Raw genomic sequence first — 23,482 nt, forward strand, 5'->3', positions numbered from 1 at the left:
GAATTCACTAAGCCATGGGGCAAAGGGTAACAGAAACCCTGCGCATCATAGAATGAGCTGATGTTGTGCTTAGGAATCATTAGAAAATAAGAAACAAGGGGCTCAGGGTGACCTGGAAAACTCTGCAGGTTTAGGGCAAGAGGTAGTGGAGCAAATGGGTTTTGAAGACTGTGGGCTCAAATACTTGCTCTGCTATGTATCTGTTTTAGGTTATTTATTTATTTGAAGCCAAACCAAACCTACAGAAATGCAAAATGGCGGCAGATATAGTCATAACCATCTCTTGGAGTTGTTGAAAGGTAAATTTAATTTATACATAGAAAGCATGGCACACAGTAAGTGTTCAGCCAATCATAATTAAAGAGGGACGAGATAAATCATCATCAGAGGAGGCCGCAGCAAAGATAAGAGGATGGGTATTCCAAGAGCTCAGGGGTAGAAAAGCAATGTAATGCATGGGCCCTGTCTTGTCTGTTGAATCCCTAGTACCCAGGACAGATTAAGAGCCATAGAGGTTCCTCAGTTTGTATTTAAGGGTTCCCATGGGCCAGGCATGGTGCCAAATGCACCATCTCAGGCAAGATTATTACTCTCCCTTAGCAGAGGTGGGGGCTGAGAGTTCAGACAGGCCTAAATGGTATGCCTGCAGTGCCACAGCTGAAGAGCCGGAGTGAGACCAGACTAGGTCTCTTATCACATCAATGCCCCTAGCTGAAGCGCTCTGCTATCCTGTTAACTGATAGGGCCTGGTCAAGGGAAAAAGGTACAGGCTATTAAGGGTGTAGGGGGTCATGGGAGTGAGGGAATATGGTTCATGAAGCAAATGGACCCTGAGGTGAGGTGACTAGAGTAAACTTCTAGCGAGGGTATAAAAATGATTGTAAACAACAAGTATTATCTTGACTGAGAACTGCAGAATTTCACAGTTGGAAGGAAACTCCTGAGATCACTTAACCCAGCCTTATCACACACAACACAGATGACAAGCTGAGGCCCAGTGAGGAAGGGACCTGTCCCAGGTTTCCAAAGCACCATGGTGGCAGAGCTGGGACTTGAACCTGGAATCACACACTTGATCCAGAACTCTTTGATGCCTCCAACTACTGCTACTACTTCATATTCATCCTATATCTTCCTGGGCACCAGCGTGGTGCTAGGGGACTTCTAAGTCAGGTGCTGATTGACACTGAGGAGCTGAGGGTGCGGAGAGGGATGTCGGTGAGGGTGATTTTAGGATGAAGGAGGGAGCATGGAATGAAGATCATGAGGTTACAGGGCAAAGAAGGGATTATTAGATGTTGAGGGTTATGTAGATGACTCGGTGGTAAACTATTGAAGTAGGGCTTAAAGAGTTACCAGGAAAGGTTTGAAGGGAGTCGCCAAGTTTGTGGGCGAACACAGGATAGAACAGTGGGAGTTACCGGACCAATGGGGTCATTGAGAAGGTTGGAGGGTCACCTAGGAGGGGAGTGGGGGTCTCGGGTCTTGAGTCACTGGACTAGAGCTAAGGGAGTCACTGGGTCGGTGGGTCCCTGGGCAGAGCTGGGGAAATTCCTGGGTTGGCAGAGTCAATGAATAAGAATTGAGGGTTACCTGTAGAGGTTTTAGGGTCAGTGGGTGGGGTGTAGGGTCACAGAGCTGGAGGCGGGCGTGGGGTTTGGGAGCCGGGGTGGGGTTTAGAAGTCATGGGGGAGGAGTCCCGGGGCGGAAAGAAGGGGCAGGGATGGGCCCCGGGTGGGGGAGGGGTCAGGTCGCCGTCTAGCCGCCCGGACGCTGGGCTAGGGCCAGAGGAGGGTGGGCACGCCGGGCTCGGGACCTTCCCGGGGCCCTGCGCCCGCCCGCCCTCCCACCTGGGCACGGTGGACCCACTCTTCCCGCAGCCACCAACCTGACAGCCCCCGAGGGCGACTCCGCCGACAGACCGCCATGCACCGGGCCCCGCCACCAGCGCCGGCCCCGCAACCCGCCTGCGCCATAGCCCGCCCGCCCGCGCGCAGCTTGCCTCGCGCGATATCCAGGTTCCAGGGCCGCCGCACTTTCCTCTCCTCGCGGCGCGCCTCTACCGGGCCCCGGAACCCGTATAGAAAATACAGGGCACGCTCCACCCCGCACCCCCCGTCGCCGCGGCAGCAGTCCTACTTATCCAGGTTCCCGGGCCCCTGGAGCCCAGGCGGCCGGGCCCTGAACCGTGCCCCTCGGAGCCCCGCCCCGCCCCCCCGGCCGGGTGACGTACGGCCTGCGAAGGCCGAGCGCCCAGGGAGGGCGTGATGACGTCACGACGCCCCGGTCAGGGTCTGGGCGCGGTTGGCGAGCCGGGTCGTCGCTATGGCAATGTGGAGCTGCCACCTGTCCCTCCGAGGGATTCGGTCCACCTGAGGCCTGAGGCGGCGACTGCCGGGAGGAGCCCGAGGCCTCGAGGGCTCCGCGCTGTCCTATCGGCTGCCTGCGGGCGAGAAGGGCGCTTCAGGAACCGGGAAGGACAGGAGAATTAGGTTGTGAGGGAAGCCGTTCCCGCGGGTTCCACTCCCCGCACTGGGGCTGCGGACCTTCTCCTTGGGGTTCAGAGTCCGGGGCTTCCTCCTGCTCCTAACCGCCCGGGAGAGCTTTTCTGTGCGCAGGCCCCCCCACCCCCGGCACTGCCTACGATCTTCGAGCCATCCCTCTGAAGGAAGCAATTGCAGGTATTACTAGCTCCTTCTCGAAAAGGACGTCACTAAGGAGCCGTAAGGGACTTGCCTCTCTAGGGAGGACGCCCTGACGGCCCTCGTGGGCTCTCACTCTTATTCTCCCGTCAGCCCCACCAGCAGCCTTCAAACCAGCTACTCCCCACTGTAGGCTCGCCTGGGGTGAACAAGACCAAGCCCTTTTGCCTTTCCGCCCCCTCCCAGGAGGGAGGGGCTACGACTGGGGAATTTGCAGACATCCAAGGGAGTGAGCTTTTGGTAAAACGTTAAAAATAACTGAGAGGAGTTAGATAAGAAACTGGCGACGGTTGCTTCTTAGGAGAGGAATTGGGTGCCTGGAGGAATGAGGTGAGAAACTTTTCCCTCTCAGTCCTTTTCAACTTTGGTTTTTTTTTTGTTTTTTTTTTTTTATCCTCCCTCCCCTCACCCCAAAAATTTTAATTAAAAAAAAAAAGAATTTTCAAAGGAAGTATTCTGATAAAATAGAAACATTTGCAAAGTACAAGGTTTGGGACCTATGGTAGCTCACAATACCGTTGAGGGCACTGACAGCCTCCTACCTCCCCTGTCAGGAGAGCTTAACCAGAAAGCTCGATTTTCAAGTTGGGGCATCCTCTCTTGCCTATCTTATTTGTTTTGACACAACCTTTCCAGAGGTGGGACTGGGGTCAGAGTTCTCTTCAGGTTCTCTGCTTCAGTGGGTAGTGAGTGACAATTGATGGCCCATTCTTATGGTTAATAAGTGAGCCTTTCTCTACCTCCTGATATAGAAATAAACAGCCTGGCCACTGTGGTGCCCTTTCTGTGCCTTTCTGGTGGAAGTTTGATGAGTTATTTCACATGCCTGTGGAGAGAATAAATAGCGTGTCCCGTAGCATAAACTCCTGGTTAGAAATAGCGTATGGAATAGAACTCGAGTTGTCCTAATTTGTCTCCCCACCACCTTTTTCCATAATAAAAAATACATTTGTCCTTTCTCACATTCCATGCAGATCCTAATCTGATTGGCTAATCACTTCTCCTATTACACAATGAACAAAAACTCTGGGAAATCAGTGTGTGACTTGGAAGTAATAAGATTTTGATGGTGTGTAATTTCAGGTGCTCAGAACTGGTGAGGAGCATATTTTGGAGGACTGAAGGTCATTTCTAGCAGCTTGTGTTCTGCCTTTGAGCCCCACCTTGACAATATACCATCATATAGGCCAGTGGTCTTTTTTTGGACAATTTTATTTATTTATTTATTTATTTATTTATTTACTTTAGAGAGATAGAGTGCGCAAGTGAAGGGAGGGGCAGAGGGAGGGAGACAGACAAGCCAACTTCCCACTGAGCAGGGAGCTCAATGTGGGGCTTTTATCCCAGGATCCTGGGATCATAATCTGATCTGAATGAAGGCGGACGCTAAATCACTAGTTAATGAGTGAGAAGCAGGATAGAAGTCATGTTATCCTGTTGGCAGATATGGATATATGCTTGTGTTGAATTCTGATGTTTGGCTTTGGGGGGCAATTAAATAAGAATCATGTTTAAAAATCAGAAATGACTCCCAATTAATATTTTTAGGTTTCATGACAAGCTTTTTCTTACATATTTAATAAAAAAGGAAAGTATAGGGGCACCTGAGTGGCTCAGTGGGTTAAGCCTCTGCCTTCGGCTCAGGTCATGATCTCAAGGTCCTGGGATCAAGTTCTGCATCGGGCTCTCTGCTCAGTGGGGAGCCTGCTTCCCCCTCTCTCTCTGCCTGCCTCTATGCCTACTTGTGATTTCTTTCTCTGGGTGTGTCAAATAAATCTTAAAAAAGAAAAGAAAAGTATACTTGCTAGGAAATAATGGATTGAGCCGCTAACAAGAAAATAGTAAACATTTTATAAGATGAAATAGGAGGACTGATTGTAATAGGAATATTTTTGTATGAATGGAAAAAACAACCCCTACTTCCTACTCCCCAGGTTTTTATATCCTGGATCATGGATGAAGATTCAGTGTAGGGGAGGGATATAACTTTCTTTTGTAAATTAGGACAAGGACTATTCTGAAAGGGGAGGTGGAATGGCGTGTGGGTGAGTATGGTGGCTAGTTCCCAAACGGATTCGTTTGGGGGAAGATTTCTAATAGAAGTTGAGGATCTGGAAACTTACTTCCTTAAAATGCTCCTCAGATTGATTTCCTTGCCTACTACCTCTTGGAAGGTCTGCACATACCCTTGGAAAGAATTCCTTATAAAGTCTCCATGTGCCCTGTTTTAAAGACTGATATAAGCAGACTCAGCTGTACTGGCCCTGATTATACATTAATCAGGGACATCATCACAGATGTCCTAGGAAGAAGGTGGAAGACTTGGTGTTTTGGAATAAAAGAGGGTTAAGAGATAAGTCAGAGAGAATGGTCCCAAGCTGGTGTAGTCATTATAGACCTATATCAGTCCTTGGCTTTGCAGTTCTAGAAATGTGATTTTGTCCATTCACAGAAGTATTCATGTTTTGTTTAAAGCTTTTTTTTTTCTTTTTTCAAAGATTTTATTTATTTGACAGACAGAGATCACAGGTAGGCAGAGAGGCAAGGAGAGGAGAGGAGGAAGCAGACTCCCTGCTGAGCAGAGAGCCCGATGATGCTGATGCGGGGCTCGATCCCAGGACCCTGGGATCATGACCTGAGCTGAAGGCAGAGGCTTTAACCCACTGAGCCACCCAGGCACCCCCAGTATTCATGTTTTGTCACACTAAATCAAACTTACAGGAAGTTAAAGTCCATAAAATGGAATGCCAGTGTAAATTTATACTCATAGTCACCAGGTAGAGTGGATTTTCTCTCCTGTTGGCAAATGTATGTGAAATGATCAGTTGTAATCAGAATCTTACTTGAGGAGTATGGGTTTTGGGTATGGCTATTGTTAGCAAGCTGTGATAGCCTGATGCACGATGCAGGGCATATAACAGAAGCTCAGTAATTGAGAAATGAATGCACCTATCCTTTATAGATGCTAACAGGGAAGTTTAGGATTCTAGTAGACCAACCAGACTTATTTTTTGATCAGGTAGATTTTGTCTTATTTCTCTTAAATTGCTATATCATATGGATATTAAATATGATAAAATTTCATGTCAGGAAATTACATAATTGAAACAAATTTTATCTGCCATCTCTGAGCCTAGGAATTGGGACTGTACATTTGTAACAGACTGGAGATTGCGTTCCTGTGCCCTGTGGTAGTAATGGTCATAGTGGCTAAATGATGTTTCAGAATTCTTTTGGGTGGCTAAGAGTTTATTGCACAAAAAGAATAACCTTGGGTGACTCTCAGCATTGGTATTTTCCTAGAGTGGGACATCTTAATTAGGGAGTCTGTGACCTCACTAGATTTGGGAACTATTCTCTAGTGAGGAAAAATGATACCCTAAACTCCCTTTACTCCCTAGATCCCCCTTAGGGGATAATTCTTGATACTGCCTTTAAAATTAGAGAGACAGGAACACCTCGGTGGCTCAGTCGGTTGAGCCACTGCCTTCTGCTGGGGTCATGATCCCAGAGTCCTGGGATCAAGTCCCGAATCGGGCTCCTTGCTCAGTGGGGAGCCTGCTTCTCTCTCTGCCTTTGCCTGCCACTCTGCCTGCTTGTGTGCTCACTTGCTTGCTCTCTCTCTCTCTCTCTCTGACAAATAAATAAATAAAATCTTAAAAATAGAGACAAGCCTTTTCAAATTTCAAAATCATTATGAATAAGATGGATAAATAAAAAAATTTTGTAAGTCCTATCTGGAAACCAGAAGACACTTTGTTTCCTCAAAGTTTCCAGCTCTAGAATAAACTATTGAGACAGAGGAATAGATGCCAAGCCAGGGAGTTTCATTTAGTATTTTAATAATAATAATAAAAAAAGACAATACAAAATCCAAACATTTCTTTTTACAGGTTCAGATAGTTTTTTTTTTCCCCAAGTGCAAAATATTCTATGAACTGCATCATTTACTGTTTATTGTTGATTGTGTAGGAGACACTTACTATATTGGCAGCAGTGGAAGGCAGATATAAATACAATATTTTGAGATTCTTTTTCTGCATTAAAAAAAAGCCTCCCACATGGTAATGATTATTCTCTGAAACTTCAGTTAACTCACACAGAAGAATGGATTTTTCAGTTTATCCAAACTGCTACAATGTGTTGTCTAGATAAGCTGATAACAGAACTGGAGGTTCTATTCTCTCTAATCATGTATTTTCTTAAAGGGTTCCTAGTCCAAATAATTGCCCAAGGACAGTGTGTGCTATCTTTGAGAGAGGTCCGATTTAAAGATAGCCTTGTGTTGTTTGCTTCCACTTTTGTGCTTTAGAAAGAAGCCAAGCAGGTTAACATGATTTTCTGCTTATGGTCATTTATGTTTTGTCTTCCTCCCCCTAGTTTGAGCCTGTTACATTGAGATTAAGCAGCAAATAACAGAAGTTTGAATGCTCTATGTTTTCTGACATTTTGAGATATGACCTACCAATCCACTACAGAGTCCCCTCAAACGTGCCTATGGAGAACACTTCTCAGATACAAAAAACTTCCTTAGGGCTGGAGACCAGAGCTGTATTCCTGACCTTGGAGCAACACATCTGAGCCTCCATTACCTCAAACTAACCCAGTCCTCAGGAAGTCAGAGCAGTCACAGCTCAGTGTATGCCGTTGGGGGATAGTATATAGACCTGGGGTAGGGCAGCTCAAGTCCAGGCTCTGGTCAGTTCTCCTGACTGAGCGTTCCCTCAGGTGTAGGGAATGGACCTGGCCTAATAATACAGAAAGAGGGAGGCAGAGAAGTAAAAAGGTATTGCCATGTTGCTGAGGGTTTAAGTGCCTTTCTGATGTGCCTCACTTGGCACTCATAGTCTTTACAGAAATGGCTTCCCATTCCCAGACTCAGATCAGGGCAGGTTTTGAACCAAGGTAAATGAAGCCTCACAGTACTGTGGCCCTGTGAACACCCCCATCCTGCAGAGAGGCCTCGGGACTGGTTCATGAAGCATTTCCATTTACTCCGTCTATTTACTTCCTTACACTGGTAAAAACCTTTTTTTCTGTCTGGCCTATAAAGGCCTAGAGAGTCCCTGAGTATTGACTCCTCATTCAGTCCACTTAACCCCTGGTTTGATGTCCGAGGACTGGCTTCCTCCATAGGTTCAGCAGTAGTTTTGTCTGGATTGTTAACCCCCAGCTTGGATGACCTAAACTAAACGTGGTGGACATTAGCAGTTCTTTACCTGCTCACCAAGATCTGCCTTGACATCAGTTAAGAAGCCTAGTGGTCTACACTTTCCATACTGTGGAAATCATTTGCAGTTTCCAGAAACCATGGAATAAGTTATTGGAGGAAACATGTTTATGGGGTGATGGAAAAGGAGGAGAGCAAGAAGCCAGACCCTGAAGGCATAGATTGGGAAGTACTCTGCTTAGCTTTCTAAGAGAGATGCAATGGTAGGGAGAGAATCAGAAAGTTGGCGGAGAATTAGGATGATCAGAGTGGATTAAAGCAGTTTTCAGGCATTTTCTGGGAAGTGTGGCTACTTCTATTAAATGACCATTTTCTTGTATGGAAGCAGCCATTTTGTATCTTTATAGCAGGGCCCTCTTTGACTTAGAGAGACAAAGCCAGATACTCTACTGCCAAGGGCTGGGGTGTTGGCTAAAGGCAGTGGGGGAGTTAGCTTTGACTTTGGCTGCCTACTGCCTAAGGCTATCTTTGGTGGGTGAGTGCTAATGATTAGGGAGTGAGGAGATGGTGCAAGCTTCTTTATTTAGTGTCAGCTCTCCTGGGGAAGCAGTAACCTGGGATAGTCACTTAGAAATGAAACCTAGAAGTTAATTGGTAGCCTTCGATTGAATAAAACTACAGCTTTGGGGGAAGTAAAAGGAGCAAATGGAAAATACATTTATAGGCAGTAGTGGAATGAGGGTAGAATGTGTGCAGGATGTGGTCTTGGGCATGGACTTGATTCTTCCTTTTGAAAAGCAGTAGTGGAGGAAGTTAAGCTTGAAGTCAACTCCCAGAGGGGATGGCAAACAGGTAGGGGTAGGTAGAGTGGCCAAGGTCAGGCAAACTTCATGCTTTGATAACTGTCTTATTCTTGGTTCCTTTAGCCTTGTTTGTGACCTCAGGCCCCTGAGTCAGCTCATTCCCAGGCGGTTTGTCCTGATCCTCTTCCATGTGTGCACCAGGAAAAAACAGGATGAAGGCAGGGAAAAGATGGAGGCTTTCCCTATTTGGGTGTGGAGAATCACTGACCAATTCCATCAGCCTCTACAATCCTGAGGTCCATATTGAATCCATAGAGAGGCATAGGGATGGCAGGATTGGTTTAGCAAACACAGGTCCCTCTCCTTCCTGCTCCTTCAAGTCCCCAGAATTACTCTCCTACACATCAGGTGCCTCTGAACTAAGGTTTGGGCTCCCCCATCTGAAGGCTCCAGAAGTCTGGATGGCCACTGGTGGGGGAGCAGAGACAGATCAGATGCTCCAGCACTCAAGGTTCATGAGATCCAAAACCTTTTTCCTTCCACTTCAAACATACACTCTTTTCTCTTGGGCAGCTATAAATAGGTTTGTTCTAATAGAGGAAAAAACCAAAAACAAAAAAACAAAACCAGAAAATAAAACCCCTCCCTCTAGACAACATAGGAAGACTCAAAATGATTGCACTTATTAGATGTGGACAGGGTGGGCAGAAGGGTCGCCAAGTGTGCACACATTCCTCTTGCTGCCCACAGCCTGGGGCCAGAGGTAGGTGGCTCTGGGCTGGCAGCAGAGCAGGGTCCTCTTTGGTGGAGTCCACAAGCCATCTAGGGCTTCAAGGGAAAGACAACTCGGGGACAAGGCCCAGGCTGGCTTCTGGTCAGCAGCCATATTTCTTTAAGGACAACACTTAGCAAGGGGAGTAGGGCTCCCCCAGGGAGCGCTCAGGTAGGGGTGAGGAGATGGCTGGGCCAGGACGACAAGTAAGAAAAGGGATTGGTGTTTGAGGCTGGTTTCTAATTGTTCTGAAGTCTAGTCCTTTAGATGATAGGTTTTCTTTCTTTCTTTCTTTCTTTTTTCTTCCTTTTTCTTTTTCTTTCTTTCTTCTTTTTTTCTTTCTTCCTTTCTTTTTTTTTTCTTTTTTTTCTTTTTTTTTTTTTTTTGGTGATGCTTTAAAACCTGGTTTCTGTCCTGCAGAGCTATAGTCTTTCTGTTGGGAAGTGACAGCAGCACATTCAACATGGTAATGCCTGCTGCTTTTCCTCATTCAGCTGATGTCCACTAGCCCAGTGGTATGGGCCTTTGTAAGCCCTCATGAATTGGACCTCAAGCAGACATGTGGGGGAAGAAGGAAAGAAGCTGTATTGACAAGAAAGCCAGCTGTGTGGACAGTCTAGGGCTCGAACCACGTACCCCAGAGGACCAGTGCTGGCATTAGGCCTGTAAGTCAGAGACTTCTTTGGCAGATCCCTGGGTTGTTAAAATCACCCTTGGGGGCACAGTCAGGGGACATTTTGGCTCCTGACTAGCAAGGCACAACCCTATAAGAAGGGCAGAAGCCCTTCTTCCCCCTGCCCCATTCCCCACGAGACCCACTTCCTTCATGGGCCTCTAGCACCCCTTCAGGCTGATGAGGCCATAGATGTGAGCTGGTGAAATGGTCAGTGTGGCTGGGAAGGGGAAGGGGGCACTGTTCTTTCACCCCTCAGGGGCAATAGAGCCAGCACTTAATGGCTTTTCCAGGGAGCGTATAGGAAAAGGGACCACAGTAAAGAGAGAGAGGGAGAAAGACAGAGGCAGAGAGAGACAGGAAAGGAAGCTGGAGAGACAGAACGGAAGAGTGCTTGGTCTATAGTAATTTTTTTTTTCCTCCAAAAAGAAAGAGAGGAGAGATTTCCTCATCTGGGGGTGGGGGCTGCCGGCTCTGAGGGCTAAGGAGTCTGGGGGCTTTAAAACCTGGGTCTTGGGCTTAGGGGCACTATTTGTAGGGCCTCAGGAAACTGGAAACTTTGGAGCGGAGTAGCTTGATGAAGGATTTTGGCAGCATCTCCTTGTGCTTCTCTGTGTACTTGAAGTAATTCTGGGGGTGGGCCAGCACCTCAAAGAAGGCCTTGATGAGCTTCTTATCCTGCAGAGGATGGCAGGCGGCAATGTCAGCCTCAGCATTGGGGGTGGGAAAGAGGGACACCAGCCTCAATTCAGAAGCAGCCCCTCTTGATGTTGAATAGGCATGCCCAGAGGTGAACTCTAGATTTCCATCCCCACCATCTGTTCTTTTAGAATCCTACAACTCTGTCACTGGCAGCTCCATCCTTCCATTGCTCACACCCCAGTCCTTGGAGTCATCCTTGACTCCTCTCTCCCGCCCACAACCGCAGCAAATCCTGTTGAATCTACCTTCGAAATATATCTGGGGTCTGACCATTTCCCACAGCCTCCACAGCTACCTGTCCAGGCCACCACCATCTGTCACTTGGACAACTTGCAGTAGCCTCCTACCCTGCTTCCCTGCGTTCACCTGTCCTCATCCCTCTACAGACTTTTCTCCCCAACTGCAGCCAGAGTGACTTTCAGTTTTTAATTAGATCATGTCCTTTTTCTATTCAAAACACTTCTCTGGTTTCTTTTTTCACTCAGTAAAGCCCAGTTTCTTGCATGGCTCACAGGCTGAACATGATCTGTACCCTGTTCTCTGTCCTCCAGTCTCCCTTGGCTTTCTTACTCTGCTGAGTTCCCCTGGCCGTCTCAGGGTTCTCAAATATGCCACACCACCCCATGCTTCTTGGCTTGAAATGCTCCTTTCCTGATCTTCTAATGGGTAGCCCTTTACTTTACTCAGGTCTCTTCTCAGAGGCCTTTCCTAACCATTCTGTCTTAAACAGCAACATGGTGTGTGGAGAGCCTACCAGGTGCCAGACACTGTGCACAAAGACTCAGGTCTTCTGGCTTCTAGGCTAGTATGCATCCTATGGCTTCAGCAGATTTTTAAAATAAGAGGCAGGGCCTCCGGCCCCTGATCCCCACTACTTTATGCATTAGAGTTCCACAGCACATCTGAAATAAGGGTTCAGATGTTTTAAAACATGTTCAGAAAGCACTGCTGAAATGATTTTCTTTGTAGTCTGCAAGTTCTAGGAGATTTTTGTCATTGTGTCTCTTATTTTGACAATAATGCAAAAATGACTTTAGTAATCATAAAGATAAAATTTGTCTTTGCATTGATAATTTATGAAGGATAATACTGTGGCTAGGACTGTAGCTTGCCAAGTAAGGCTTTCTCAAACTGGGATCCACAGACCCAGGGGAGTCTAGTTCATTCTTCAACGTAGGTAACATTTCTTTTCCTTTAAAACAGGTTTTGCTGAATTAACTCTGAGGAATACTGTGCTAGATCTGCTCGTTTTCTGTGGAAACTGAGGAGGGAGGCAGGGAAGGGAGGGACCTAATGCAGAAGCATCTTTTTATACCTCATTTCCTCCCTATTTTTTGGTACAAGCGTTCAGGGACATTTCATCTCCTCCTCTTCCCTTCCTCTTCCCCGTCAGTGTGAGGTAGTGTGAGGGACCCTGCAGTCAGATGGGCTTGGACGCACTGGGCAAGCTCTGTAACCCTGTGCCTCAGTTTTCTTATGGGTAAAGTGGGAACGATGAAAGTACCTATTTCATAGAGCTCTTATGTATATCAAGTGAGAATACTCCTGCAAGCCCTCAGCTCACTGCCTGCACATTGCTACATGCTCATTAAAGGCTGGCTGTTCTTATTTCTGTGCACATTCACTTGCCTTTAAAATCTCCTGGTGGTTTTCAGACGCATAGAGCCGGCCATCTCGAACAATGTCTTCTACTAGCTGCTCATAGTCCTCTGCAAAATTGACCACGGGGAATAATTTACAGGTAGAAACTCTTCCTGCTCCCCCTGCTCCCTCCTAAGACTCATGAGCCTCGCCTTTCTCACCCACCTCCCTGGCATTCCTGCCCTTGCTCACCATCATAGGTAACATAGGGGATCTGGAAGCCACGAGCACTGTTGGCCTCGCTCGTCTTAAAGTTGATCCAGAGCTTCCTGGACCGGGCTGTGAAGGCAATGGGCCGCTCGTAGGTCTGGCAGGTCTCATAGGTGGTAATGGAGGATGGTGAGGCTGGGAAGGCAAGCAGCAGGTCAGGAGAACAGCAGGGCAGGTTACCCAAGCCCTCGTGCAGGAGGGTGGTGGGGTCAAGGAGTCATGCTGACAGAGGCTCTCCCCCGTGCATGCACCTTCCCCACCCCAACACACACAGATCCTCTCCCACTGCCCTCTGCTTGTTCCACAACTCCTCTTTGATGTCCAGGCACTCACAGAGTGTAAAAAATTTGACGTTTAAATGAATGGAACAGCAAAAATGCTAGAACAGGAAGTGACACGCGTAACACTATTGGAGTTCTAATCCCAACGCTGGCTTTCTTACTTTTGCTCTCCCCCAAACATAGAGCTTTCCATTGTTAGCCTCTCTTCTCCCAAGGCCTCCCTTCTCACTGCCCCAATTCTTCCTGTCCCCATCTTCTCTCTCTCTCTCTCTCTCCCTCCCAACCAGATTTGAACTGCCCTTCCCTGGCCCAGCTCTGCAGCCACCCACAGTTCTTTCTCATGACGAGGACGTCCCCACACTCATCCTCAGATGGCAGGAAGATCTCGGGTACCACGATAAGGATCTTGCGCTTGGGTGGGGGGTTGATGTTCCAGATGCACTCCACGCCAGCTGGGTAGTTGCCTGGGTAGTTGGGGGACTCGATATAGCCAGTGAACTCACCCAGCTCCCCACCACACTGGCGATCTGTATCCAAACCCAGGTGCAAGAAAGAGAAGGGAAGTCAGTGGGGAAATGCGTTAGGAATATTGAAACGTTTTGAAGTGAAAATCAGACAAGTGTAGGCAGTTGCCTTCCTGGTTCATCGTCTCTTCTCCAAGTTCTGGGTCCACCTTCCTTTCCCCGCTCTTAGTACTTTCTCATCTCACTTCACCTCTCTGTCTCCCCATTACCTGTGTCCAGGGAGAGGGTGCCACAGGGCCCAGCCCAGCAGCTGGTATTGGGATGGAGTGGGTTGGGAGAGATGGAGCGTGGGACTTTCCTGCCCACCCAATCCCTAGCCTTTCTCCCTATGGGTTTACTTATCCGACTCCCAACCTCTTCCCATGGCCATTGTTCCCGGGCCTCTCTACCCCTTTTCCCATCGTCTGGCCTGCCACGTACTCTTGCACTGGGCCACACTGGTGGAGCCGTCAAAGTCAGTGCTTGTGTTTCCTGGACAGCGGGTGCAGAAGTTCTGGCGGAAGTCGGGCTGATAGGAGCCCATGGCACAGCGGATACAGCGATGGATGCTGGTGTTGTAGTAGTGACCAGGGGAGCATTGGACTGCAGGCAAGGGGGAAGAAAGACAGGAGTTAAGATGGCAGGCAAGTGGGAATTCAGGGACATGGGATGAGCAGGATGCATTCATTGTGGAGAAGCAGGAGACTGAAGACACCAAAGTCCCTTCCAGGGTCCCAGCCTTTTCTAGTCATGCCAGAATTTAAGCCTAGGGAAAAACAGACTTGACAGACTAGTCAGCTACTGTGCCAGTCCTTTTCTTTCAGGCACTGAACATTGTGCCAAATGCACAGAAACTCATTTGTAGTATTGAGGGGAATGTGCTACCAGTTTTCCAAAGCAGAGGAGTAAATGGGACTGTTTTTCATTCCCTAATTCCTAGACTTGGGACCAGTGAGGGTCAGGACAGTCCTCTGAGTGGGATGGTATGGCTGGTCGGGTAGCTGGGCCCTTCCCAGGCTGGGGAAGGAGGTGGAGCAACACACTTAGGTTGACTCTGAGGACTTGGAGAGTTTTTTGGAAGCAGTTCAAGTTGGGGAGTGTGAGTGTCCAAGTGACTAGCCCATTCACCTTTGGTGTCACAGTCTTGGAAGGAGATGGCCCCCTCATGCTTAGTGGTGAGGCCCCCACCACATGGGAAGCACAAGGTCCGTCCTGTTTCAGGTTGGTAGGTGCCGCGTGGACATGGCTGGCAGGGCTTGAACCCGTCTATGGAGTATTGGCCAGCCAGGCACTGACCTGCAATGAATCAAGGGCCCAGCTCTGATGGGGATGGTTCTGGTCATCCCCATAGGATTACCCAGTCTCAGGGGACAGAGGCACACAAACAGGACGCTGACGAGGAGAGTGGTCTGGAGCCTGGGCCTGCCCTTAGGAGATCCCATGCCCGTGGGCGTCCCAGTGCCCACCCTACCCCGCTCTGTATTGTTTGTTCCCCTGGCACCTGCACACGTGGTGGCGTTGGTGGCTCCGAGAGGCCCGTGGGCATCACTCCCAGGGCAAAGGTCGCAGGAGAGCTGCCCTTCTCTCTCCTGGAAGGTGCCCGCTGGGCATGGCACACACTGCTCCGTCTGGCCGTGGTAATACGTTCCCTGCGGGCAGCTGACTGAGGGAGAGTCGGCCGCGCTAGCCACCCACCCCCCCTATTTCCCGCCACCCAGGCCTGGGATTCCCCCTCCTTCCCCACCCCCCGCCCCCCCACCAATTCAAGGAGCATGGCTCTTTGTCTGGGAAGAGAGAGAATCCTGCTTGGGAAGGAAGATCAGGGGGCAAAGCCACATACAGGAGGGTTGGTGACCCCTCTAGACCTGATATCCCTCTAGATTTCAGCCTGGGACCAGGGAGAAGAGGATGATAGGCGGGAGGGTTTTGGCTGCCTCACAATCTGAGGTACAGCTGAGGCCTTAAAGTGTCCTGCTCTGAGGCAGGCCCAAGTTGGGCCTTCCCCACTCCCCTGCTCCCCTTTTCCCCAGCAAGCTCCCTTACCACACTTAGCCCCGGTGCGGTGCTGCCCAGGCCTACAGGCCTCTACCAGCTCTGCTCGCTCCCCAGTTCCTGGGCCTGGCTTGTGCGCCAGTTCATAATCAAGGCCTGCCAGGCGCAGCAGGAAGCGGTCCTGGTTGATGGACTTCCTAAGCATCTTCAGGGACCCTTTCAGCCGCCGTTCCATTCGCTGTCGGAGGCAGGGGAGTCCACAGGCAGCTGGTGGTAGATGATGGTGTGGGTCAGGGAAGGCAGAGAAAATGGCTGTGAGCAGGAGTGCAGGGAGCTAAGCTAGGAGCTAGGAGGGACATGGTAAGAAACTGGCTCCTGGGCTTGGTGTTAGGTGGGGTCTGTCCTTGGTATAGGCACTGTCCCTTCCTTTCGCTGCTGAGACCCATGGTTTCTCCACCTCTGACCCCTTGCCTTCCACCCTCCTCCCAGCAGTGCCCCCAGTCCCACCTGTGGTTTCTTCGGCTCTGACCTCTGCCTCCAGTTCCAGGGTGAGCCGAGTGACTTCCTTGCCTGGAGGGGTCCGGGCCCGCCGGCCCTTGCCCTTCCGAGAGGAGTCACACTTGAGGTGGATGAAGGTGACCTGGCAGTCAGAGCAGGGGGCACCACCTGGGGAAGAGGACTTGTCAACCCCAGGGGCAGAAAAAGTACTCGTTCCCAGCTCTCACTGTTCCACCCTAACCCAGACAGACCTCACCAGACCTCTGCAACTATTTCAGTTTGCCTTTAATGTAGGATACCAATTATTTGAATGGAGATAGCCCAGGACTTCCTTGGGCCCTATGCCTACAAAGCCTCTTCCCTGCTCTGTCCAGAGTTCAGGACGCCAGTCGGTTTTGATCTCGCTAAGCAGAGGAGCTGAGGGGTGGGAAGGATGTGGTGGCCAGACAACCCATTGGGGTGGGAGCCCCAGTCCAGACCTTGCCCCAGGATCCTGCTGGCCTCCTCCATTTTGCCTTTGTTTCGCAGATGCAGACGGCACTTGGCGTCCTTGATCTTGAAGGAGGCCCGCTGTTTAACCGACAGCACTGCAGCCTCTAGAGGGATGGTAGAAGCTTAGCACAGCCTGGGGACCCCGTGGGGGTGGGAACTGCTGTGGAGGGTATTGAGAAGCTGGGCAATAAGCCAGGGGCTTGGCTGGAGAAGGATTATGAAAGCCGGGGGAATCAGATGTTAGGGGCAGAGGGAGTGAGGCAGAAGGGCTGAAGAATGACAGAGCAAGGGAGGGGGGACCCAAGAAAAAGTAAGACCAGGAGGATTAATGAAGAGAAACGGGTTACTAAGTAAGAGAGTAAGGTGGGAACAAGGCCTCTGGGCTGGTGCTCACCATGGCAGTGGTTGGAGTTTGTGCTGTTCCCGGTGGGGCCAGCTCGGGCTGGAGTGGCCCTCGGGCTGGGGGTGCCACAGCTCACCGTGAAGCCATTCTCAGACTCTGAGAGAAGGGGTTCTGTCACAGCTCTGACCTGCCCCCACCCCCAACACCTACTGGTTGGAGTAATGCAAGGGAAGCAGAAGAGCTCCCTGCACTTTCCTCCCTGCCAGCCTCATGTACCTGGCAAAAACCGGGCCCGGGAGGGGCAGGTCAGGGCACAGGTGTCCTTCTTGCCAGACCGGTTGCAGCTGAGCATGGCTTTCGAGGCACCAGGACTGCTTTGACATTTTACCGGCTCTAGGAAGGGGAGAGAGACCTGAGGAGGAGAGGGCCTTCCTCTCCCACCCTCCTCCATGATTTGCTAATTTGGAGGAAGAGAATTAGCTACCTGCAGAACTGTGACTGTAAACAGAGACTGATGAGGGGATTCTTTACCAGAAACTTCATGTCTCTAACTCAAATGACTACATTCTCCTCCCCTATGGCCTCACAGCTTCTTCAGCGTGGAAGGACCCCACTTCCAAGACCCCAATTTCCAACCTCGCTAGAGTGCAGTGCCAGCTCTGGCCAGCAGAGGGTGTTGCCCACCTGTGCAATCTTTGCCGTTCCAGTGCAGCCGGCCCTGGCCACTGGGACAGGTACACTGGTAGCTGCCAGGAGTGTTGATGCAGCCGAAGCGGCAACCTCCACGGTTGATGCTGCACTCATCCACATCTGGGGGAAGGAGTAGGGAGACACCAACAATGGCAGGGCGGAGCAGGAGCCACAGAGCAGGCAGTGAGGGAGGACCTCTGCTTAGAGTTCCAGGAAGGACCTCGCTCCCTTATCTCTGCCCCAAAGAACGACTGACTGGGAAGGGGCCCAGCTGACAAGCTTTTTAAAGCCTTCCACTCCTTCATACCCCTGGAGCTAGAATTTGGAAGTTGAGGATGGGAGTCAAGAAGCAGCGACAGGTAGGGGATAGAAATTATAGAGGCAGAATGCTGTTCCTTGATCTTGTCTCTTAGTTGTGTCTTAATTTCTCCCAGGTCATACAATGGACACAGACATGGCACATGCCCCTGGGAACTGCCCAGAGCCACAGACTAACTCAGGAACTTGTTTAGCAAAAGGGTATGGAGGTGAGAGGGGACCGGTGGTGGAGGGTCTGAATTTGCTGGCTTACCCCCACAGTGGGTGACACCATATAGCAGGTAGCCATGATGGCAGAGGCACTGGAAACTTCCCGGTGTGTTGACGCATATGTGGTCACAGGTTCGATCAAAAGAACACTCGTCTATATCTGGAAGAACAGGGATGCAAGCCACTGAATCTGTCTTGGGATACTTGACCTTGGGACCCTTTGATCAGGTGGAGGATCCACTTGAGGGGTCTTGACCCTCCCTCATGGCCCAGCCCTAGGATCAGCGATTTAGCAGTGCCTACCCATCCCCTGTCCCTGCTCCACTCAGAGTCAGGAACTTTGAGATCTGGTGCCCATGGATCAGGGCCACCATATGTGGTTAGGCAGGTCAGATCCTGCCGAGGATTTGAATTAGGGAGAAATCCATTCCTCCTCCTTGCCAAGAGCAAGGCAGAGCTGGTCTGTCAAGAGGAAGGGGTACATTTGCTAATTTCAGCAGGACACTGCTTATGGATACTCTCCATTGTATCCACTGACTTTCTCAGACTTTGGCGCTCTGGCCTCCTTGAAGCTCTCCTACCCCTAGGACCTCTCCCAAGTCTTTCCCCTTGGCCCATGTCTGCTCACCCTGGCAGTTCCTCTCATTGATGAGAAGCTTATAGCCCTTCTTGCAGCTGCATTCAAAGCTGCCCACTGTGTTGCGGCAAATGTGGTCACAGCCCCCGTTGTTCAAGCGGCACTCGTCTATGTCTGGGGAAGCAGGACAAAGTAGAGAGAACCAAAGGTGATAACCAAAGCCTGGGGACAACAAATAAGGAGATGACCTCCCTCCCTCCCTCACAGAGACAGAGAAAATCAAGCAGAGCCCTGGGCCTGCCATTCTGACTCCTCTCTCACTCTCTAGTCTCTGTTTCTTCCCTATTCATGGGATCTGTGGTCATTAGGAACACCTTTCCTGAGACTGAACCCTGTTAGAAAGGGGCAGATGGGAAGCAGAGTCAGGCCCACAGGGAATTGCCTGGAGTAGGAAGTAGGTAGGCATTTGAATCAGGGGGCTAGTTTCTGCCCTTCATTCTGTGATGACGGCCCTTTGCCAAAAGGCTGGTGGATAAAGTTTATCCCTTGATGTCCCCTACCCCTCCTGACCCGAGAGCCCTAGGTGATGGTGTGGGGGCTGGCACAGAGAGGTGGAGATTCAAAGGGGCAGCCCCTCAGAGAGGAGGAGCTAGGAGAGAGTCAGGCACAGGACCTCCAGGAGAGCCAGTGAGGCTGGGTAGCTGCTGGGGGAGGGGTGGGGCCAGGCAGGGGGCTGGATTGGGAGAGGTCTGGAGAGGCTCAGGCCTGAGGCAGCTTTCAGCACTAGGAAGGGAAGGGGGGCCCCGTGAGCAGCTTCCTTCCTGAGGTCAAGTTCCCCAAGCTGGTGGCAGACAGGACCCAGGCTACTCACCCCTACTTGGGGGAGGGGGCAGAGAGGGCCGTCTTCCACTTTACTCTCAGCATACCTGTCAACAGTTCTTCCCAGCAGGAAACCTCTCAACTCTGGCTGTCTGACCTGCTGCCCCAGCCCTCCCTGTCTCCCCATCCTCTCTGCCAGCTGCTGGGCCAAAAGACAAAAGAAGGAGCCCAGTCCTCTTTCCAGTCCTCCTTGTGACCAGGGGACACAGACCTGATGAATCATTATTTTCAGTAAGGCTACCCTCCCTTTTTCCTCCCCCACTCCACCTTTCTCCCAGACCGGGCTTAATAAAAGGAAGAACAGGATGGGCAATGTGGGAAATTATACCACAGTAATAGTTAACACAAGACACTTAGCATTTTTCAGGTACTATTCTAAGTACTTTATATATAAATTTATATTTAACTGATCTAATCCTTACGACAAGCACCATTATTGTAGTGGAACTGAGGCACAGACACTAAGTAACTTGCCCAGGATCGCAGAGCTGGTGTCTGAGCCCAGGTAGCCAGGCTCCAGCATCAGCACTCCCAACTGCCACCCTCTTCTCCCTCTGACCAGTGTAGCCTTTCCACTTGGAAAGGTCTGGGGAATGTGGGTTAAGAAGGTTATGGAACACATCTGTGACCTTGTACACACACACACAGGGCTCAAATATCCTTCTAGACCTAGGGACAAATGAGAATGGCATGTTCATTAAGCAAGAGGGTTAGGGACCCGTAGGGGGATAGTAATGAGAGTAAGGAAAACAATGTTGGGTTGGGGCAGGGAGCAGTGCTGGCCAGACTTTTGTGCCCCTTGAGCTGAGGTGGGAAAGGCGGACAAGAAACAAGCCTTAGCCATACCCTCAGTTCTTTATAATCAGGACAGCCTTGAGGAGCTCCTGTAATAGGTAGTGTATCTCTGGTCCCAACCTCAGCCCCTTGCCCCGATGCTCCTGTCCTCTGAGAGCCCTTACCTTTGCAGGTCTTCCTGTCCGGCTGCAGCATGAAGCCCACGGGGCAGCTGCAGTGGACGCCTGTGGCTGCATCGTGGCACTTACTATCACAGCCCCCATTGTTGACAGCACAGGTCTCTGTTTAGGAAGGAGGTGGAGGGTGGTAATTGGGTTACTAGCTTGGAGGAGTCCCAAACTCGAGGGGAGTAGAGAGCACAGAGGCGCGAGGGAAGGCCTCAGCTGCCTCCCGTGCTTTCGAAGGAGCATTCAGTGGAGGCTCCCAGCCGCCTTCCTCCCACCGCTCCCAGCCCCCATCCCCTCACAAGTGCAGCCAAGCAGTCCGCTTCCCTGCCCCCTACTTGATTGAAACAAGGTGGACAGCAGTGAGGCAGGTACAAGCCAGAGCTGTCAGGCAGGAATGTGCTGAGGGGGTGGAGGAGGTGGAGCGGGGAGGGTGCAGGGAGCGATGGGAGCTAAGGAAGGGTGGTTCTCGGCTGCCAGGGAACAAGAAGGGACAGATAGGGGTCTCCTCCTTTTTGCCACCAACTCTCTCTCTGGTGTCAGGGTGGGGTAGTCTTGGGAAGAGTGAGCCTGAGGATCCCTAAGACAGCTAAGGGATGGCCACCAATTCATCTTTCTCTTCCTCCTTGCTCAGCTATCTTAAAAAAAGATCCCAGTTCCAGGCCTGACCGCTCATCCTCAGAGGAGAGGCACATACTTGGTCATTTCCCAGCACCTTCCCAGCTACCTCCAACTCCTCCCAAGCCCTCCTTTTAGTTCCAGATGGGGATAACTGGCTGCTCCGTGTTTGTTTTCCTTTCTAATGAGGAGAGACTGCCTAGGTGAAAGAGGGGGACAAAAGGGGAAGAATCCAGAGGACAAGGCAGGGTATAAGAAGGTAGATGAGAGCCAGAGAACCTCAAAGCTAAGTCAAAGTAAGTTCTCTCTTTGCCGTGGGGGTCATAATAGGGGGAGTATGGACGGGTCCCTCTCCCTATTTCCTGAATTCAGAGCAGGACATAAACAAGTCTAAACTGCAGCCCAGGAGAGTCAGGTAAACTCAGGGGAAAATCATCAGTTCAAACAGCACAAGGCCCCGATGCAGGGACTCTGGAGGAGGCGCAGGCCATCCTCTGAGGAGGCCCTGGATCTCTCCCTTTGGAGAGACAAAATCCAAAGCTCTCTCTGAGAGAAGAAAAGAGAGTGGTTCTCTGAATCAAGGGAACTGAATGAGAAAAGCAGCAGAGAATACTATCATCTTCTTGAATCTTTCAGTCCTAAAACCCAGGCCTTGTCACCAAGGAGACCACCAATGCAAGGATTCTAGAAGAAGCCCAACTCTGCCTGTTGGTCCCCAGTCATGCCCTGTTTGCTCAAATGCCCAGGTTGGGAGTAGCCACAGTGGCATCTCCTGTGTGCCATTCCCACCCTGGTCTCCTGTGGTTCCCCAAGACCATGGGAGGAACCTGGGAGGGAAACTTGAATTCAGTCTCCAAGCCTAGTCATTCTCCCAAGAGTGCTCTAGCATAAGAAGAGGTGCCCCAAGCCCTAGAGCGGGGAGAGAGGAACAGAGATCCTGTGCCAAGACTGGGTGGGTTCGGAGGGACCCGGGTTGGGAGCCGTGGAGCTGACATGATGTCCATCCAGGTCAGACCAAGGAGCCGGGCATAGCTGCCCTCCCCCGCAGGGCAGTGTTCACCAGGCCAGGGTTGGGACAGCTCTTCAGGTCGTGGTATTAAACCACAGTTTAATCCGTACTTGCTCTGTGCCAGGCACTTAGACACTCTGCACACACGGTCTCGGTTTTCTCAGCAACCCAAAGGGAGAACTCTGTCTCCCTGTCTACAGAAGAATTAACTGAGGCTCAGAAAAGAAAGTAGCTTCCTGGAGGTCATATAGTTGGAAAGTGGCAGGGGCAGGATTCAAACTCAGGTCAGTCTGAATTCAGATGTCATGCTGGCACCCGTTATGGTGGGACAAAATGGTGAGTGGCACTGGGACTGTGAGCTGGTGTGGGTAAGAACCCAAGGACACGGCCCCAAGGAGGGGATGGCCTCGAACTCTATTCCACCCCTGTCTCAGCCACCTAATGGGCACAACGGGTGAGCGGGAGCTGCTGGGTCTTTTGCTGTGTGGAAGGCAGAGAGAGGGAAGGGGCAGATGGTTGGAAAGGGGTGAGTTGTTAGAAGATGGGAGAGGGACAGGGTGGCAGGAAGAAGCAGGAGAGGAGAGAGACAGGAACAAAGAAAGACAAAACCAACATGAAGGCTCCTGGGCCAGCTCTTGGGGACTCAGGTGTCCTGTCACCCCATGGGCCCAGTACCCAGGCTGCAGGGGAGCCCTGCTGGTAGGCTGGAGTCCAGTCAGGCTGGGCCCAGTGGGCATGCAGTTAGTGGGAGCCCCAGCGGGTTAGCCCTTCCCCTAGCAAGCCAGTGAGAGCAAGCGGAGAGAGCAGACATATTTACCATTAGAAACGGCCTGAGGGGGGATGTGCTGCTCTAGCCGCCTTTCCCCTGTTTGACATTGTAAAAAAGCTGTTTAGATGCTGGGCAACAGCCACTGGGGCCCACTGGGCCCCTGCCCCCTCCCCACCCTCCTCCACCCCTGTAGCCCCAAACCACTAGCCCCAAGTGATGCGCCCGGGGGCTCCTACACTTAGCTCCCAGCCTTGTCCTGCCCAGTATCCTCAAAGAAGCCAGGTTCCCACCAGGTGACTGAGGGAAAACAGAGTCCCAGAGAGGGGCCATCTTGGGCCCAGTACCACACAGCATGCCAAAGGCAGAGCTGGGATGCAGTCTCAAATCTTATAAGCTGCCAAATCCCAAAGGGTGCCCACCCTTTTTGCTAAACTATACTGCCCTCTCCATCTCCCCACTAAATGTGGACGTCCTGGCGGCCCCGAACAATGAAGTTTCCTCTACCAGGGCGGGGGAGAAAAATGAGATTAGGGCAAGGCAAACTAAGGGCTATTGGAGAGGAGGGAGAGGAACACGGGAAGAATATAACCGTGAAGCCTAGAGCTGCCTCATTTGCTCTCTTCTGCCTCGCTTGGCCATGGTCCAGAAGGCGGAATGGGTCTTGCATTAGA

The 23,482-nt window shown here is 50.8% G+C and overlaps 2 protein-coding genes across 6 annotated transcripts in view; both read right to left on the reverse strand.

Moving 5' to 3' along the window:
* The window catches only part of ZNF76 (zinc finger protein 76), a 32,455-nt gene extending 30,281 nt beyond the window's left edge, over nucleotides 1-2,174 (reverse strand). For 2 of the 3 annotated variants that reach the window (XM_044254904.1, XM_044254910.1), the window contains exon 1: nucleotides 1,889-2,174. The gene's annotated coding sequence lies outside the window, so the exon portion shown is untranslated. The remainder of the gene's footprint in view (nucleotides 1-1,888) is intronic. The other variant, XM_044254898.1, reaches the window with a different exon arrangement.
* Nucleotides 2,175-6,579: 4,405 nt separating this feature from the next.
* SCUBE3 (signal peptide, CUB domain and EGF like domain containing 3) overlaps nucleotides 6,580-23,482 on the reverse strand; it is a 36,941-nt gene continuing 20,038 nt past the window's right edge. Inside the window, exons 7-23 of one of the 3 annotated variants that reach the window (XM_044254919.1) lie at nucleotides 22,860-22,907; nucleotides 20,416-20,532; nucleotides 18,629-18,751; nucleotides 18,044-18,160; nucleotides 17,467-17,592; nucleotides 17,059-17,175; nucleotides 16,834-16,938; nucleotides 16,427-16,543; nucleotides 15,957-16,115; nucleotides 15,501-15,716; nucleotides 14,959-15,120; nucleotides 14,586-14,753; nucleotides 13,899-14,060; nucleotides 13,284-13,481; nucleotides 12,656-12,808; nucleotides 12,452-12,531; nucleotides 6,580-10,798 (exon numbers count right to left, since the gene is read on the reverse strand). In XM_044254919.1, coding sequence (XP_044110854.1) covers nucleotides 10,649-10,798; nucleotides 12,452-12,531; nucleotides 12,656-12,808; nucleotides 13,284-13,481; nucleotides 13,899-14,060; nucleotides 14,586-14,753; nucleotides 14,959-15,120; nucleotides 15,501-15,716; nucleotides 15,957-16,115; nucleotides 16,427-16,543; nucleotides 16,834-16,938; nucleotides 17,059-17,175; nucleotides 17,467-17,592; nucleotides 18,044-18,160; nucleotides 18,629-18,751; nucleotides 20,416-20,532; nucleotides 22,860-22,907 — 2,318 coding nt within the window. In that variant the 3' untranslated portion in view covers nucleotides 6,580-10,648. The remainder of the gene's footprint in view (nucleotides 10,799-12,451; nucleotides 12,532-12,655; nucleotides 12,809-13,283; nucleotides 13,482-13,898; nucleotides 14,061-14,585; nucleotides 14,754-14,958; nucleotides 15,121-15,500; nucleotides 15,717-15,956; nucleotides 16,116-16,426; nucleotides 16,544-16,833; nucleotides 16,939-17,058; nucleotides 17,176-17,466; nucleotides 17,593-18,043; nucleotides 18,161-18,628; nucleotides 18,752-20,415; nucleotides 20,533-22,859; nucleotides 22,908-23,482) is intronic. The other 2 variants (XR_006385204.1, XM_044254926.1) reach the window with 2 other exon arrangements.

Source organism: Neovison vison, chromosome 1, assembly GCF_020171115.1.
Source record: "Neovison vison isolate M4711 chromosome 1, ASM_NN_V1, whole genome shotgun sequence".
Taxonomy (NCBI): Eukaryota; Metazoa; Chordata; class Mammalia; order Carnivora; family Mustelidae; genus Neogale; species Neogale vison.